The sequence below is a fragment of the Anoplopoma fimbria genome, chromosome 4 (genome assembly GCF_027596085.1).
Source record: "Anoplopoma fimbria isolate UVic2021 breed Golden Eagle Sablefish chromosome 4, Afim_UVic_2022, whole genome shotgun sequence".
Taxonomy (NCBI): domain Eukaryota; kingdom Metazoa; phylum Chordata; class Actinopteri; order Perciformes; family Anoplopomatidae; genus Anoplopoma; species Anoplopoma fimbria.
Genome location: NC_072452.1, coordinates 23,476,403 through 23,493,616, shown reverse-complemented (window position 1 = coordinate 23,493,616; position 17,214 = coordinate 23,476,403). Strand labels below are relative to the sequence as shown.

Here is a 17,214-nt window from a genome sequence, read left to right as displayed (position 1 = left end):
CTGAATTCTTCTTTTCTTTGCTCAACTGTTATTCCTCGCGTCTGTCTCGGAGTGGAATGTGCTTTGGGAAGTTTTCAACACCTCCGAGACCGAGCAGGAAGAAGGAGGCATTTCTGACTTCAGCAGCAGAAAGCCTCGCTCGCATCCGCTCGGCTAAAGCCCCACAAACAAAGACTGTTCTGTTTGTGGGGAGGAGAACAAGAATTTTTCACAGTATCCTGCCGGCTGACTCGCATTATGTGATCATTCAGTTTTGATTACGCCGCACGTCTTCATGTATTATCTTTGAAATGGACTTAAAAAAAATGCAGTCTTGAAGTTGTGAAGAAACACAGCGGGGGGGGGGGGACTAAAAAATGCGATTCGATCCGTAGCTGTGCTGCTTCTTTCTGTCCCAAGTGACGACAGACTTATGGAGAGAGAAGCTTGTCTTTGCTGCGCATACTCCCTCCGTGTGCTGTGCTACTGTAAGGCCGCGGCAGGGGTAGCGGAGTGGAAACACTTAGGCAGCGATTTTGGTTTGGAGCCGGGGTAGAATCTGTGCCAATTTAACAAGGCCTCAGGCAGAAGGGAGAGCAAGGGGAAGGGGGAAGAGAGAGCGAGAGAGAGAGAGAGAGAGAGAGAGAGCGCAAGGGGGGGGGAAGGTGGTTTTAAATATAAGCAGCCTCTCAGACATGTATTTTTTTCACATCTCATACCTCAAAAATGTTCTTACAAGACTGATACAGATGATTATATTTCAAAAACGGACAGAACTTACGTCAGATATGCTCCTATAACTTTTCAAATTCTAGATTAGCCTCATTCAGTGTATCATGAAGCAGACTCCCGTTGTTGCTTATAGTGTCACTAAAATAATTACAGAGTCATTTCAATCCTAATCTCCTCGTAGCATTTGATCCATCCTAGTGTGTGATCCTTTTATCGTGTGGAGGCATCACTGAACTGTAATGGCTACCATCTGCCCCAATACTGTTTATGGTGCATGCTTGTCAAAGTCACTGGTTCTCAAGTAGTTTAGTATGTGAACAGGGAGTACAGCGTTAGGAACATGAGAGTATATCAAAGAAGTGCCGTGAATATTCTTGAATAATGCGAGAGAAAAAGACTTTGGTTGGTGCACAGATTACTGCCCAATAAGTCCATACACATACAACTCTGTTATAAGTATGATATTGATATTTACTGTTCATAAAACTAAACCAGTCTAACTCGTGTGATAATTACTTTGATATTTAAGCCCTAAAATCAGTAAAAACCTGCTTTCCCACTTTATCATTGTGACACCCAGCTAATAAGTCATGTAAGGTCACATGGCTATGACTATATAACTGTGACAGAAGTGCTGCTCATATAAAGAAATAGCTCAAATAGAGAGGTAGGGTTTTGGGATTGACAGCTTTTTTATTAAATCTGAATTCAGTATTGAAGCAGTGTATCAAATCATACTCCCTCTGGGAACTGATCTAGCTTTTAATTAAGTAGCAAAAGTTCCAAGTAACTTTTATATTTAAGAAATATTGACATTCAAAGAAACAAAAGTCCGGCAAGGGACGTCATTCCCAATCTCTCTCATTTCCTCTAATCTCTTAATTGTCGGCTATCAATTAAAGGTTTAAAAATCCCTGAAAATGAATGAGATATATATATATATATATATATATATATATATATATATATATATATATATATATATATATATATATATATATATAAACTACCTGAAGAGAAGATAAAGGATAAGGTTCTTTATCTTTAGCACTTTAGAGGTAAAAAGTAATATGCTAAGATCTGAAATAACCAGCGCAAGCATGGATTATTGCCATTCAAACCTCAACTCCTGCGTGGAAGCATGTCGTGACTTATACTTGAATACAGGAGCAAGTAAATGAAAATGATACAGCACAAGTTTAAAGGAAACAAAAAAAGAAAAACCGTGCTCAGTTTAAGATTTCAAGAGAGAAGCCAACATGAGCGAGGGATGAGGACGGATGGAGAAGGCCTGGATTTGTCGAGTGCAGCTCCAGTAGTTATAATAATATAGTATCAGTGTGCTACTGGAGCCGCGAAAGATAATAGCTCCCCTTAAACAACCACATTCCTGCTCGGCAGTGCTGCAGCAACTTCAATTAGATTGATTTCCACTATCATAAAACGCAATATTATTTTTCATTCCTTTTTTTTTTTCAATTTTTATTTGAGTTCTTCCAGTTGGTCACAGGGGGCACTTGGCAGGCGTCGGGGGTGTGTACCGGCAAGAAACTTGGAAAACAGCCACGCACAGAAGAAACCACACATAAAAGCCCCTCTTAGTTATGAATCACAGCTGTAATTAAGACGGTTATATTCTTGGCTCCGTCTGAGGAATGTCACAGGAGCGCGTGGCGGCCCCTTTAAGAAGACGCTCGTCCTGTGAGGCATTTCGATGCAGGGTTTTTACTCATTTCCTGATGACACACAAGTTGGTTTTCTTTTTGTTTTTTACCCAAAAGTAATGAGCAGGCCTTCTTCCATACCTCACAGTATATAGATCAAGTCATTGCAAATTCCACAGCCATTGTGTTATAAAAGCTACACTTTCAGGAAATTATGTGACTCTGGGGTGGGCCTGTGTTTTTTTTTCCTGTATTTGCGTCTCGTCGGAGGGTGAAAAAAAAAAAAAAAAAAAAAGCCCACCCTGGCACTCGAACCACATCTTCCACCTCCACTCTGCCCGCCGTGAAAAGGGGGCTTTCTCTTTACCCAGCCCGCCGAGAGACAGAGCTGATTTACCACCAATGATCACAAATGAAAAGAGAAGCCCTGGTTTTTCAAAGTATGCGCCCTCATCGACCGCTCTGAGCAGCCCTTTGTCCCAATCCTGCGGGCGAATCTGACGCATGGCTCGGCCGTTCCTCCGCTGAAAAGGTCAACAAAACTCTCAACATCTCCCTGGATGTGTTATTTTTTTGTTGTTGTATACTTTCTCTTCGGTCAAATGCAAAGAGACCTCACTGGAGGGGCCCGTGGGATGTTCTGGCCGACTGACAACCCAAACACAGTCGTAAAGCAGCGAGGACGGTTTATTTCTTCTGGGCTTTTGGAATGCTCCCCGTACACAGACAAAGATGACTCCGCTCACTGACTGCCCAGCGAATTACATTTTGCAGCATCTCTGAAACGATTAGACGCTGAGCTGTTCGAATGCAACAGATGAAATTGTAACTGAGCTGTGAAAATATAAAAGTTTTATGAGATGTTGTAGATGCCAAGAACGATTTTTTAGGAACGAAAGCTCCGAGGCATTCTTCAAACTGAAAGTTAAAAAGCCTTTATTTAATACTTTTAAACCGATTCCAGCACGTTTTTGGTTTTGCAGCGGCCTTCATCAGAGCGACAAAATCGCACAACACTAAACCAAAGAGCTCGTTCAACAGATGCCTTTTGTAATAACATAATAAAAATCCCCCTGTCCTCTTTTCTTAGTGTTTTCCAGCATCGATTGTCTCTGCATCTCAATGCTGGGGTAGCAACAGCAACTACACCATATTTAATTATTTTTCTCCCCCCTTTCTTAAAATTGGCTTACGCAGACAAGCTGATTTATGTCCGTACTCATGTATGTGTTGTCGTCTGTGAGGCTGCATGTCGAGCCTCACTTTGGATGAGCCCAAGACCATAATCCTCGCTGAATACTGTAATTTACCACCGTGCAGTCTGACAGCCGGGCAAATTACAGGTCTGCCGTGTCTGTATCTCTCACACCTTGGGTGCTCCTCTGCAGTAACACGACTCTGAACATGGCGGACGAACCGGCTGGCCCTTTTATTCCTCTGGAGGTGATGCCCGTTGGTATGTGGCATGCCCCTGCCACATCTTTATAGACTTGAGATTTTTTATTTTCTTCAAGAGCACGACTTGTTCGTTTTTGTTTTAATTGAAGGGTGTTTTTAATTCAGTCTTAATTTAACTTTAGACGCTGCTGAATTCCTGGCACGTTATTGACTGGTGTTGCCGCCGGGGAAAAATTCCTTAAAATGTTAACATTTTTTTTTTTTTTAATACCACACTGCCTCATGACCTGCATGCCAAGGATGACTTTGCAAGTACCAGATTCCACAGCGAGCACCGGACGTTTCCCTGTGAAATCCTTCCAAACCGTTTCCAGACCTTCCTGGCACCGTATGTTGGGAGCAGATAATGGCTTGTTTGAAGGACATGCTTGACTTAGTCGTTCCCAGTGCAGGTGAAGGGGAAACGTGTGCCGTTGGGGCTAAATGAGGTCACTTGGAGGTCAGCTGATGTAATGATGAACAAAAAACCCGGGCGGGGATTGAAGAAACTTGATCCTGTGTGGAGCGTGAAACTCCCAGCTCGACAAGGGCTCACGGCCGCCGCGTAGACTTGAAGACGTGTATCTTCATAAACAAATTGCTTATTTTAGGTTGACAAGCGCCAGTTTTAAATAGAACATGTTTTATGGTTCTTGGGATCATAAGACATTTATAGCAAAAATATTTTAAAGAGTAACTATTGCCTGTACGAGCCTCAGTTTTTCCCCCCAATTACAGAAATCGGGAAATAGACAGTTTGAATAAACTTGCTCTTCATGTGCCGTTGGTCCTGATTGATCTGTGTATTTCTGGCCTAACGCTCTGTTATTTCAGTTCTCCTTTGGAATTTCCTCACTTGGATGAAATTTCCAGTCATCTGTGCAGCTGCAAGAAGCCCCATGATATATAGTTACAACTGTCTTGGAGAGATATCCATTATGGGATGCAGTGAGAGGAGGCATACACATGTGACCAGGTGCACAGCCTCATGACTCAGTCTCTTGTCATCATCTTAATGAGCTCCTGTCTTTTTTTGTCTTTTGGGTGCTTTTAAAAAAAAAAAAAAAAAAAAAAAAAAAAAAGAAGTCATCATTTCTGGTGTGTTGTGCATGGACGATCATATGATTGATGTTTTATTCTTTGAGCAGGTGGTTGATGGGTTTATCAGAATGCACCTCTCAGGCTGAGCCATGCTGTAAAGCCCTGTTCATGCCGAGAGAGAGAGATTCAATTTGTGTTCAAGACATAATCTCTTATTCACAAAATTTGTAATAAACAAGGAAGTACTGAAAGTTTGAGGAGACCAATGTTCTCCTATCAGATCAGTCCATTGCAAAGGAGATTAACCCCCCCACCCCCTTACAATAATAATCGGACCAACAGGTCATTCATGCCAATTCCATGAATCAACACTGAGCACCACTCTTTACATAAAGCATTTGAGCAAATAGGAACAAAGCAAGAGTCCCAGTGTATCGCCCCATCATTCAGTGCTTGTGCGTTGTCGGGTATTGTGAAACAGGCAGCAGGACTCGCTATCAATTCCATTATATGATCAAAGTGATGTGGAAAAAGTATCCGTAGTTTCGCTGTTAGAGGCCAACCCGAGCATCCATCAGTGATGCAGCCGGAGAGGGAACAGAAAACACTCTTCTCCCTAGATAGCATAACTCCTTTGACTCTCTCTCTCTCTCTCTCTCTCTCTCTCTCTCTCTCTCTCTCTCTCTCTCTCTCTCTCTCTCAGCTCATTCTGTAAATGTCATTGTCATGTCCGAATGAAGCCTGCAGGAACGTTAACGTTAAGCGTGCAGTCACATTAACAGACGGATGAAGCCGTGGCAATATTGCACATTCCACTCTTGAAATGGGCTGATATTCGTATTCCTGATTAGCCCCTCCCCCTCGCCCCGTCAACACTGTTCGGTCGCACCACAACAGGTTTGGCTGGAAAACCCTTTTCACATGCCGTTTGAAATCTAGCAAGAGGCGTGTTGGGGCAGGAGTGTTTCCATGTGCTTTGCCTCCAGCGCAACATGAATTAATTGTTAAAGTGTAATCATTTCAGTGTCTCGCCTGGTGGTCGTTTAGCATGGCAGGAAATACACAGTACACACAAAACGGTTATCTTTGCATAGTTGAATAATTTTCCCCATCAGAGTCAGAGCCTTTTCAGTGCCTGGCTTTGTCTGCTCTCTCTTGTGAATAAGCCACATTTATCCGAGATAAACTAGAAAGTCTTATCTCCATTTGGCACTTAGAGTAGAAATGAGAGAGTTAATATAATCAAACAGGGAACAGTATTTTTTTTTCCTGGATTAAATAGCAGCACTTTTTTTTCTCAGAGGACCGTTGTTTCCAAACCGTTGGAGCTGACTCTCATCCACATACTTGTGTTTAGGAGTTTGGCGCTCTCGTGTTTTTTCGAAGCCCGGAACGCTGCAGCTGTCGAACAGACGTTTGTCGAGCGCGGGTTTACTGGAGAGCCTGAGGAGAGGGCAGCAAGTCTTGGGTTTCTGTTTTCTTTATGGATCAGATGACCTAAGATGGTGTCTCGCTGTAAAACAAAAAACAAAAAACGTGCCGAATCAGAGATGCTGCCATCTTTCGAAAAAGCCCGGTTGATAACTCTTAATTTCTCAGCGTGCATGCACACACGCTGCCTCGTTTGTCATCTGAAAAAAAAAAATGAATCTAGGATGCAAACAGTCCCTCTTTTGTACGCGGGGCTCTGTCTCTTGTGACTGGTTTCCAGTTCTGTAACGAGCAGCAGCTGGCTCAGAGGCCTGTACTCGGGAGCTGCATCCCTCACCCCGATGAATGTGTCATTTGTTGCTTGTTTAGCAGTCGCTTTTGTTCAGGCTCTGAACCATCCTCTATCACACACAAACACACACATATAAATAGCCTGAACACACACACACACAATACTCAGCTACAGTTTGTATACCCCACTTATAATCTTGCAAAATCTAGGCCATCATGACTGCTGGGTTTTTGGAAAGAGAGAAAGTGGTTCTTGGAAGGCATTTGAATATTTGTGACCAATGAAAGTTCTTGCGTTCTTGTTTAGTACTTAATAGTAGTTCCTCTTACACCACAGTCATCAAATGCAGGTTGGATGACTTTCCCCCTGTGGTTGTTTTAGTGCTTTATCTGCAGTGAGTGGGCCGATAATAATGCCATGGCTTCACAGTTGACATCCAAAGCCGTATGAAGTGATGTCTGTTGATGACTTAAGTGGAAATTGTAGGTCTGAGACTTTAAAAAAAACCATCTTCCAGTTGCTGCATCTGGAATATTTTTTTTTTTTAAGTGTTCTGACTGCAGGCTCCTGCTTGTTCTATTATTTGACTTCTTGCCTACAGAAATTAATAATTTTTTCATTCAGGCTGGCTGCAGTCAAACGTCTGTCTCCTCCTCCCTCCTCCAGCTTTCCTAGTCACTGTATCTTCATAATTGGCGTGTCAGCGACCTAGGAATGTTGGAGACACTGTTTATCATAAACTACAGCACAGAAGCATTTTTCTTTTGTTCCCCTGAGAAAAATATTCATGATAGAGTAACATTTCCACAAACCGGACTGGAATGCAATGGACAATGTTTTCCTTAGTGCCGCTGTGAATGGAACAAATCAACATCAAGACACAATATTAAATGTCACACTTTGCTGGAGTCACTGGCTGGGTGAATTTCTTCTTCTTTTTTTTTCCTTTCTCTGGATTTCCCCCCGTTAATGGCCTCTTCCCCCCTCACGCAGCCAGTTGGTTTCCTGTCCTAACTGGAGCAAACCCAGAATGTCCAAAGAAGGATTGGGTCCAGAAGGAGCAGGAGGAACTGTCAGTGACCTCAGAGAGTCCCACACTGTAGTCAGGGGTTCATGTTAGGCATCATATGTCTGTTTTTTTAAACATGAATTGTAAATGCAAATGTCATACTATATATGCCTTTTGTCGACTGAGGCACTTGTGATTGTGCATTAGCCTCAAACGGAGAGGAAGGAAGCATGTTCACCAGCTAGTTTGGCCTTTATTCCAGACAAAGGAGCATTAAAAGCCCGACATGAAACAAAAGGCTGGAAAAAATCAGAAGGGTAAGAAAGAAAACTCCTCTGATGGTTGCATGATAGGCTGAAAAGTGATCTTTAATGCTTGAGGTTGGAGCCAGAGGAGTAGTGAGTACACTGAGAACAGGATTTTATTTATTTTTGTGTTTCTGTATCTTTTGATACAAACCTGAAATAATCCATTGCCAGGCTCATAATCACCCATTACAGCGCTTCCCACGGCCCTGTCAAAATGAGGCATCAGTCAGCTTTTTCAGAGCAAAGACTTTGAATATACAAAAAAAGATTTGCTAATGGTTTTTAGTACTTAAAGGTAGAAGTGCTTGAGAGTTTGTTTTTTTGACTTACTTAGAGCTACTTTACGTGCTAGCAGCGTATCTGTCTCTTGCAATGTCCTTGACTTCTCCAGGACGGGAGTAGTAGCTGGTACAGGGGGTCATGGAGCCGGAGACAACGGGGAAGGGGGGGTGGAATATGCGCCCAGTCACTGGAAACAAAGGCAGGCTGAAAGTGGGTTAGGGTTATTGAGTTTTTGTAATGATTGAGCAATTATATGGCATAACGCTGGAGAACGAGCCTTTACAGCTTCATTAATTTAAAATGTTTGCACAGCTGCCCCCTTGTCATACATTACATTACATTTATAGACATTGGCATTTCTTTTATTTTATTGTTTTTATGTTTTATCTCAGATTTTTGAGCTAAACCTGTATGTCCATGTAATCTCCATTATAATAAAGTTAAAACTTACTTGTCTTGGGTTGCAACTTTGTCACAAAACATTGCATGGAGGTTAATTTGAGCCCATAACAAAGGTCGACACAAGAGAGTTATTTATTAGAACCAAAATCCGCTTTTCCCTTATTTCCTGCCATGTATCACAGGATTTAATTACACATAGTTAGTATCTGAGGTATCATTGCCTTTTCATTCCATCTGCTTCATCACAGTTTGAAACATAACGAAGGCCTCAAGGACAAAGTAAAAGAAGATTTTTTTTTTTTTTTTTTTGAGAGGCCCAATTTGTGGAGGCGTGCTTATCTAAAACAAACTCGGAGGCAGATGATAAAGAAAACCCATCGCTCCTTCTGTTTACCACGGTCTGTTGTCCAAACGGCCCGTTCCTGCTTGGGAAAGCTCGTTAAGCTAATCAGGTCTGTTATCTGGCTTCCAGGTGTGGGTTTTGCATCGGCTCTATGTGGAGTAACATTTCACAGCCTTCTCCACACAAGCAGTCGGATGAACAGAGCACCGCCTCGGGCTTGGTGACTAGAGTCTGATTCATATTATGTCCAGGGAAAGGTAGTTATATAATCAACACAGTGAGCTGTTAAAGATTAAAGTGCTGGTGCTGAATTTGATAGATTATTTTTAAACAAAATCTCTAGGGAGTAGTTTCCTGTCAGTGCATGACATGTTCAACCACTAATGAGACGCAATAATGACATTTAATTGCCTTACTTTGAAAAGGTTAATGTTAATAATTCCATGTTCTGCTCAGCAAAGTGCACCTTTTGTAAGGGGAAGAAATGAAACTGCTTTTCCCACAGGACGAGGCCTGTTAGTCATTTTGAAGTACAGTATGTCAATAACACTGACCGAGCCTTTGCTTACATTTTTTCCCCTGTCCCAGTAACCCTGAGGACCATGGGAACTGTAAATATAAGTATGCATAAGTGCTCTCCCGGCCCTCCGGATGGTGGTTACACAGACCATGAACAGATTGTTTTAACATGGAGGAAAGTTCACTTTATGCCCATTAGCCAAAGCCATTAAGGAGCCATTTCTTCCTCGTCTCAGAGAGGAATTTCCATTAAAGATCACTCATTAACACCCACTGTGATAATTTCTAAAGGTCTGTGCTGGGAGCATGTAGAACGATAATAAGTGAGGCGCTGGAGAGATGTTTTACAGACCACTGGTTTGCTACAGGCATGGAAACGATGTCTCCATTGCTCTACTCCATTTTGATTTTTGTACATCTTCAGCCCCTACCACAGATTCGCTCCTTCAGATTAAGTGCTAATAACCCCAATAGTCAATGGACGAGTTAGATCACTAATCACATATTGAAAGGACTTTTTTTTTTTAGCCACAGTTACTATATGATGTGTTATTTCCTTTTTTCTTTTAGTTGTTGCCATACGTGGATAAGCAACAGCACTGGAATTGTTTTGTATTATGTAGTCATTATGTAGCCTTTTTTTTTTAACTGCTCTTTTCATTCTCACCCAGACAATCTCTAAATTATTACAGCTCAAATTGCCTCTGCATCAGACACAATATAGTGCACGATTTCTTTTTTTTTATCCTTAGTTCTTTTTAGGACTTGACTGTTGGTGGACTCCTGCTGTTCATGTCTGCTTCCAGCAGCCAGAGGGGTTATGCACTCAATTCCTCTGAAAGGTTTTTCTTTAACAACATGGCTGGACAGTTATAATCCCTTGCCTTAGGTAATTAAAGGAAGGCTTAACCTAATTATCCAAAGGTGAAAGATCAGTGGATAAATACTGGGTGTTATCTCAAGGTCAGAAATAATATAATGGCTCAAGGGGCACTGTGGGGAAAAGTAGCACGACTCCTCAACGACGATTTGCATTGTCGCTAAATCCTTTCATATTTGTTTATATACTGGCCAAGTTATTTTTTTAAGTGTCCTTCTAAGACCTCTATCTTGCCTTAACTATTATCCTTTTATCATCAGGCTCAGCTAATGTCCATTTCTTCTCTTACAGGATTCCGCAAAATCAGCCTTGATGACCTACGCAAGGCCTACATCGTCAAGGATGTGCAACAGTACATCCTCCACAGGCTGGACCAGGAGGAGGCCCTGAGGCAGCACCTGACCAAGGAGACGGCCGAGATGCTCAACCAACTCCACATCAAGAGCAGCGGCTGCTTTCTCTACCTGGAGCGAGTGCTGGATGGCGTGGTGGAGAACTTTATCATGCTTCGCGAGATCCGTGACATCCCTGGAACTCTCAATGGCCTCTACCTGTGGCTCTGCCAGAGACTATTTGTCAGAAAACAGTTCGCCAAAGTCCAGCCAATTCTTAACGTCATCCTGGCAACGTGCAGGCCTCTTACGGTCAAGGAACTCTACCATGCAGTCTGGACCAAAAACATGACGCTGACTATGGAAGAGTTTCAGAAAAAGATGGACATTCTCTCCAAGTTGTTGGTCGATGGCCTTGGGAATACTAAAATCCTTTTTCACTACAGTTTTGCAGAGTGGCTGCTCGACGTTAAGCATTGCACTCAGAAGTACTTGTGCAACGCGGCGGAGGGACATAGGATGTTGGCGATGAGTTATACTTGCCGGGCAAAGCAGCTCAAACCACTCGAAGTGCAGGAATTTGCGCTGCACCTTGTCAATTCCAATCTGCAGATTGAGCCATGTCATCTGGCTCTTTGGATGGTTTGGAACGGAACTCCTGCTAAAGACTCTCTGACCACCTCCATACCAAGAGAACAGGAGGTCCTGCAACTTCTGGTTAAAGCCGGAGCTCATGTAAACAACGAGGATGACCATGCGTCGTGTATCGTGCAACAGGCCCTGGAAAGAGAGGACTCAATACGGACATTACTTGACAACGGGGCGTCTGTGAACCAGTGTGACTCCAGTGGGAGAACTCTGCTGGCCAACGCTGCATACAGTGGAAACCTCGATGTGGTCAACTTGCTCATATCAAGAGGGGCAAACATGGAGCTACAAGACAACCATGGACAAACGGCACTTACTCTTGCTGCCAGGCAGGGCCACACCAAAGTGGTCAACTGCTTAATTGGTTGTGAGGCCAACATAAACCACACAGACCACGATGGATGGACGGCCCTGCGCTCAGCAGCTTGGGGTGGCCATTCAGAGGTAGTATCTGCTCTGCTTTATGCGGGGGCCAAAGTGGACTGTGCTGATGCTGACGGTCGGACTGCTCTGAGAGCTGCTGCTTGGGGAGGTCATGAAGACATAGTGTTGAACCTCCTTCAGCATGGGGCTGAGGTCAACAAGGCAGACAATGAAGGAAGAACAGCTCTCATTGCAGCGGCGTACATGGGACACCGAGAGATCGTGGAGCACCTCCTGGACCACGGGGCCGAAGTTAATCACGAAGACGTGGACGGAAGGACTGCCCTCTCAGTCGCCGCGCTCTGCGTCCCTGCAAGTAAAGGCCATGCTTCTGTGGTGAGCCTTCTGATTGAAAGGGGAGCAGAGGTTGACCACTGTGATAAAGACTGCATGACTCCTCTCCTTGTGGCCGGCTATGAAGGACATGTCGATGTAGTTGATCTGCTTTTGGAAGGCGGGGCTGACGTGGATCACACAGACAACAATGGTCGCACTCCTCTTCTTGCTGCTGCGTCAATGGGCCACGCCTCTGTTGTCAACACACTACTCTTCTGGGGGGCTGCTGTTGATAGCATCGACAGCGAGGGAAGGACCGTGCTGAGCATTGCATCTGCTCAGGGCAACGTAGAGGTGGTCAGAACTCTGCTGGACAGAGGTCTGGACGAGAATCACAGGGACGACGCAGGCTGGACCCCGCTGCACATGGCTTCTTTTGAGGGCCACCGCCAAGTGTGCGACGCCCTTATCGAGCAAGGCGCTCGTTGTACAGAGGTCGATAACGATGGTAGGATACCGCTGATATTATCTGCACAAGAGGGACATTATGACTGTGTGCAAATTCTTCTGGAAAACAAGTCGTGCATTGACGAGAGGGGGTACGATGGGAGGAATTCTCTCAGGGTGGCTGGACTGGAAGGCCACAGGGACATTGTTGAGCTGCTGCTGAGCCACGGTGGCGATATCGATTACAAAGACGCAGACGGACGCCCAACGCTCTACATACTGGCACTTGAAAATCAGCTGGCCATGACAGAGTATTTTCTCGAAAATGGAGCGAATGTGGAAGCTTTTGACACTGAGGGCAGAACTGCCCTCCATGTGTCCTGCTGGCAAGGGCATGTTGAAATGGTAAGGCTGCTGATTAACTATCATGCTGATGTGAATGCCTGTGACAATGAGAAGCGATCTGCCCTCCAGTCTGCTGCCTGGCAAGGACACACGAAAGTTGTGCAGTTTTTGATCGAGAACGGCACACATGTGGATCATACGTGTAACCAGGGAGCGACAGCACTAGGCATAGCTGCACAAGAGGGTCACATTGATGTTGTGCAAATACTTCTTGAAAATGGAGCTGACCCCAACCACGCTGATCAGTTCGGACGCACAGCAATGCGAGTGGCAGCAAAAGGTGGACATTCAATGATCATAAAACTTCTGGAGAAGTATGGGGGTTCAACGCTTAATGGCTGCAATCCCTCCCCAGTACACACCATGGACGAAAAAACACCTTTGTCTGTGAGCGGTAAAATGCAGTCCCTCACCATTAAATCCAGTAGCTCTGGCAGCACCGGTGCAGGAGATATGCAGTCGTCTGGACGTGGTCTACCCAACGGACCCGTCCATGCTTTCAGTTCACCATCAGAATCTCCTGATTCCACAGTTGATAGACAGAAATCCTCCCTTTCAAATAATTCCCTCAAGAGTTCAAAGAACTCCTCCCTGAGAACCACATCATCCACAGCCACAGCCCAGACTGTGCCCATCGACAGTTTCCATGGACTGACATTTACAGAACAAATTCAACAGCACTCACTGCCTCGCAGCCGGAGCAGACAGTCTATAGTGTCCCCCTCCTCCACAACCAAGTCTATCGGTCAGCATCCATCATCTCCATCCAATGACTTTGACTGGTCTCAGTTAAAATCTGGTCTCAAGTCATCAAAGGGAAGTAAGACCGGAAATGGGACATCAAATAGTAAAGGAGCACCGGGAGACAAGAAGAAAGGCAAGAACAGCGGATCAACCCAAGGTCAAGTTCTGGAATACGAGATGACACAGTTCGACAAGAGGATTGCTCTCAACAAATCGGTAGCGAACATTTCAGTGAAGGATCCCCATTGCAAGATCGTGATCGGCGGTTCGATTCGGCAGGAAAGGGGGCAAAGCCAAGAGCAATTCTTTATCCAGCAGCAGAGCTTATCTGAGAAGAAGAGGAATGGCATCATGACCAACCCCAAATATCATCTACAGGGTAATCAGGTTTTCCTGAGTAGGGTATCGGTTCCTCGGACTGTACAGAACAGAGGCCACCAGGATGTTCTGGAGAACTATCCCATAGGGGAAACGGAGCTAAGCCTTAAACAAGCCCTGAAACTGCAGATTGAAGGATCAGACCCTGGGTTTAACTACAAAAAGGAGACTCCGTTATAGCTGGTAAGAGATACTTTTCAGAACAGTCCTCCGGTTGTTGCTCTTGTTGAAATACATCAAGTCATTTGTCTGAAAGTTGAAATTCAGGTCAGGGTGACGGCACGCAGGCAAGACTTTGGCTTGAATCTTCATTCACAGTGGCTAATTACTGACTTTTAATTGATACTCGATTGCACTCAACACAACTGTCATTATTTGGATTTAATCGGACTTGCATGATGAATGCCTCAATCTGGATAAAGAGACCTTTTTTTCCCCCTCCCAAACGAAACAATAACCCAAATCATTCCTGTACCGTTTCAGATGTCTTGAATGCTATTCGTCACGCAGACAGTGGAGGGAATGTGCCAAAGCAACTGATTTCATCTGCATAAAAAAAAAGAATTGATTTTTTTTTCATCAGTGGAAGACCTCAAAACAATACCTAGGGATGATTGTTGATTGCTGCCTAAGGCTTATCTGAACTGATACATCGATGTGCCTACATCTGTTACAGCCTCCTTCATGTATTCATGCAAACTATCATTTTTATTTAATGTTATGCTATTTAATAAACAGTGTATGCACTTTTAAAAGAGTAAAATGACAGACATGCATTTGTTCTATTCACTTTGTATCCCATCCATGTTTTATCAAAGTAATTGTTTGAGAGAAACATACCAATGCCTTTTTTTATTATTTTATATTATGTTTGTTCTGTCTACTTTTTCACACTGACAGCAATGTACCACTGAGTACATTGTCACAAGACCAGAGGACATAACAGTAACTGATGCCATGGTATGAATTTAAGCGCATTGATAGTCTGCCTTTCTAGAGACCCCAAATAATCTGTGTTACCCTTGGATCAGTGTGCTAAGCCTATGTTGTGTGTAATATGTTAATAGCAATGGCAATTTACTTCACAAGTATATACAAGCATATTTATTTTTGGAAAAAGCCACTTTTGCTGCATTTTGTGTTGCATTACGCTCTACCATGGTGCTGTGTTCAGAAGTTGCCTGCAGTTATTTTGGACTCCCAATTTTGTTGGTTTTGTGCATTTGTGTATTATTATAAATATCTAAAGAAAGAGGGAGGTTCATTGAAAATGTAAAACAACAAAAAAAAAAAAGAAGTTAATTTTGTCCCTATGGGATTTCTCAGTTGCTTGTGTTATTATTTTGTGTGTTCATAAAGCCTATTTAAATAACCCATTGTGTACCGTCAGCAAAAGTTTGGTGCTGAATGCAGCGATTTCAAGTGAAAGCAGTAATTAAAAAAATAAATAATGCATCTGTCCGCAGAGTTACATGTATAACCTACTGCAATGCAAGAAACAAAATCCAAGCTTTGTTTCCTTCTTGTCATGTGGTTCATTTCCAGTAATTCATGCTGGATTTTTCAGGGGCATGGCACAATACGGCTAAAAGGGTTCAGCCATTAAGACTACTCGTAGCTGTAAAAAGAAATAGTTTGAAATGCAGAGTTGTAAAGCCAAAGTTGAAACAACTACTCTGTCCCACCTCCTCCCTGTGAGAAGCTGAATGTCCGTTCAACGGGACTTAACCCTGAGGGAGGTGGAGGGGAGGAGGTGCTCGACTGTGACGCTGAGGGAACTGAAACATCTGTTTCTCATGAACTTTGTAGAGCTGCGTTAGCGTTTACAGGCTGTGTCATATATTTTGCAGGCTTTTCATATTGTCAACAGTGAGCTATTTTTTGCCAAGAACTGGGATCGGGAGGAGTAGAAAACCTATAGCATGCACAAACACTTATAAGCCCTAGTGAAAGCTCTCAGCTCTTCAGTACAACAGTAGCTCAAACGTATGCCATGAAGGGTCAATAGAAGGATTCAAGGCAGGATCGGGTCTAGAAACAGTGTTGGAAAAACATACTGTATAGTCTTATTAAGCAGTTATCTTGTTTGTCTTGACTGTGTTTTGTCTGTCATCTTTGATTTGACTGTCAGTGATTGGATTGTAAATAGCTTAACATGTACATTCAACTTTCATTTTAAAATAATTCCTGTATTATATGAAGTGGAATTTTCTGATGTATATTAAAGTGCTTAATAAACATATTTGCTTTACTGCTGAAACATCTTTTGCTAATTTATTCAACAAAATACACAGGACTGAGGAATGCAATAAGTTATGGCACTCTGAAGCATTCTCATGCAGGAGGACATGTAAATGAATACATGTCTGGTATCTGAAGTAATACTGGAGGCGATTTAGTACTTTGACCTTCCTAGTAGAATTGCCAAATATTCCTAAACTCAAGGCTGGCTTATTCATATGCCTGGAACGGGAAAGCTTGTATTAGCACTGATATGCCATTGAACTTTGAAGAGAACTTTGAAATGCATTATTGAGAGGAGAAATACCTTTACAAGAATTTGACGAATCTGCCATTCCTATCTCAGATACCTCTGGCTTTTTTTTATGGATCCAAGAGCCCTTTTTTATTGACTGAAGTGTGTGTTTCTCAGCAAAAACCACAGACTTTACTGTTAATACCTACCTCACTGTAGGTCATTTGGTGGTGCAGGGCCAAAAAAGTATACCGAATACATCAAAACACATTGATAAAGCTGAAGTGGATCAGACATGAGTATACTCAGTTCATCTCAGTCAAACAGGAGATGCATGAGAGATCAAATACAGGTTAGTTTGAGCCTGTGTTTAGTTTAAATACGCATTTTATGATTTTTTTTTTATACAATTATTATTGATTATATTAGTCACTGTAACTCCTTGGCTTTATATGAATTATATCTCGTGCATCATTTAAATTCAAAATAAATGCATAGAATTTCAGAAAAAAACAAACTGCTGTATTTCAAATGTATTTAACTGAATGAGCAGCATTCTAGATTTTGGCCCTAAGAGTGAGGTTTGGACAAAGTTGTTACACTGACAAATTAGGCTCAATTGCCTTTACCAAACATCTCGTGAAAAAATCTGCCAAAGAGGAGCTAAAGTGTAAGATTCAGATTGTTAAACTCTCAGCACAGCCTTTGCTGTATGATTTGAGAGGCTGGGTGTTAAATGACTACACCATCTGGTGCTGATGTAATG

General features: G+C 42.9%; 1 protein-coding gene across 2 annotated transcripts in view; it reads left to right on the top strand.

The window, feature by feature from the left end:
• ankrd50 (ankyrin repeat domain 50) overlaps positions 1-16,223 on the top strand; it is a 34,329-nt gene extending 18,106 nt beyond the window's left edge. Inside the window, exons 3-4 of one of the 2 annotated variants that reach the window (XM_054597824.1) lie at positions 10,611-14,155; positions 14,456-16,223. In XM_054597824.1, the coding sequence (XP_054453799.1) occupies positions 10,611-14,152 (3,542 nt within the window). In that variant the 3' untranslated portion in view covers positions 14,153-14,155; positions 14,456-16,223. Of the gene's footprint in view, positions 1-10,610 lie in introns of both variants that reach the window. The other variant, XM_054597823.1, reaches the window with a different exon arrangement.
• Positions 16,224-17,214: the final 991 nt, after the last annotated feature.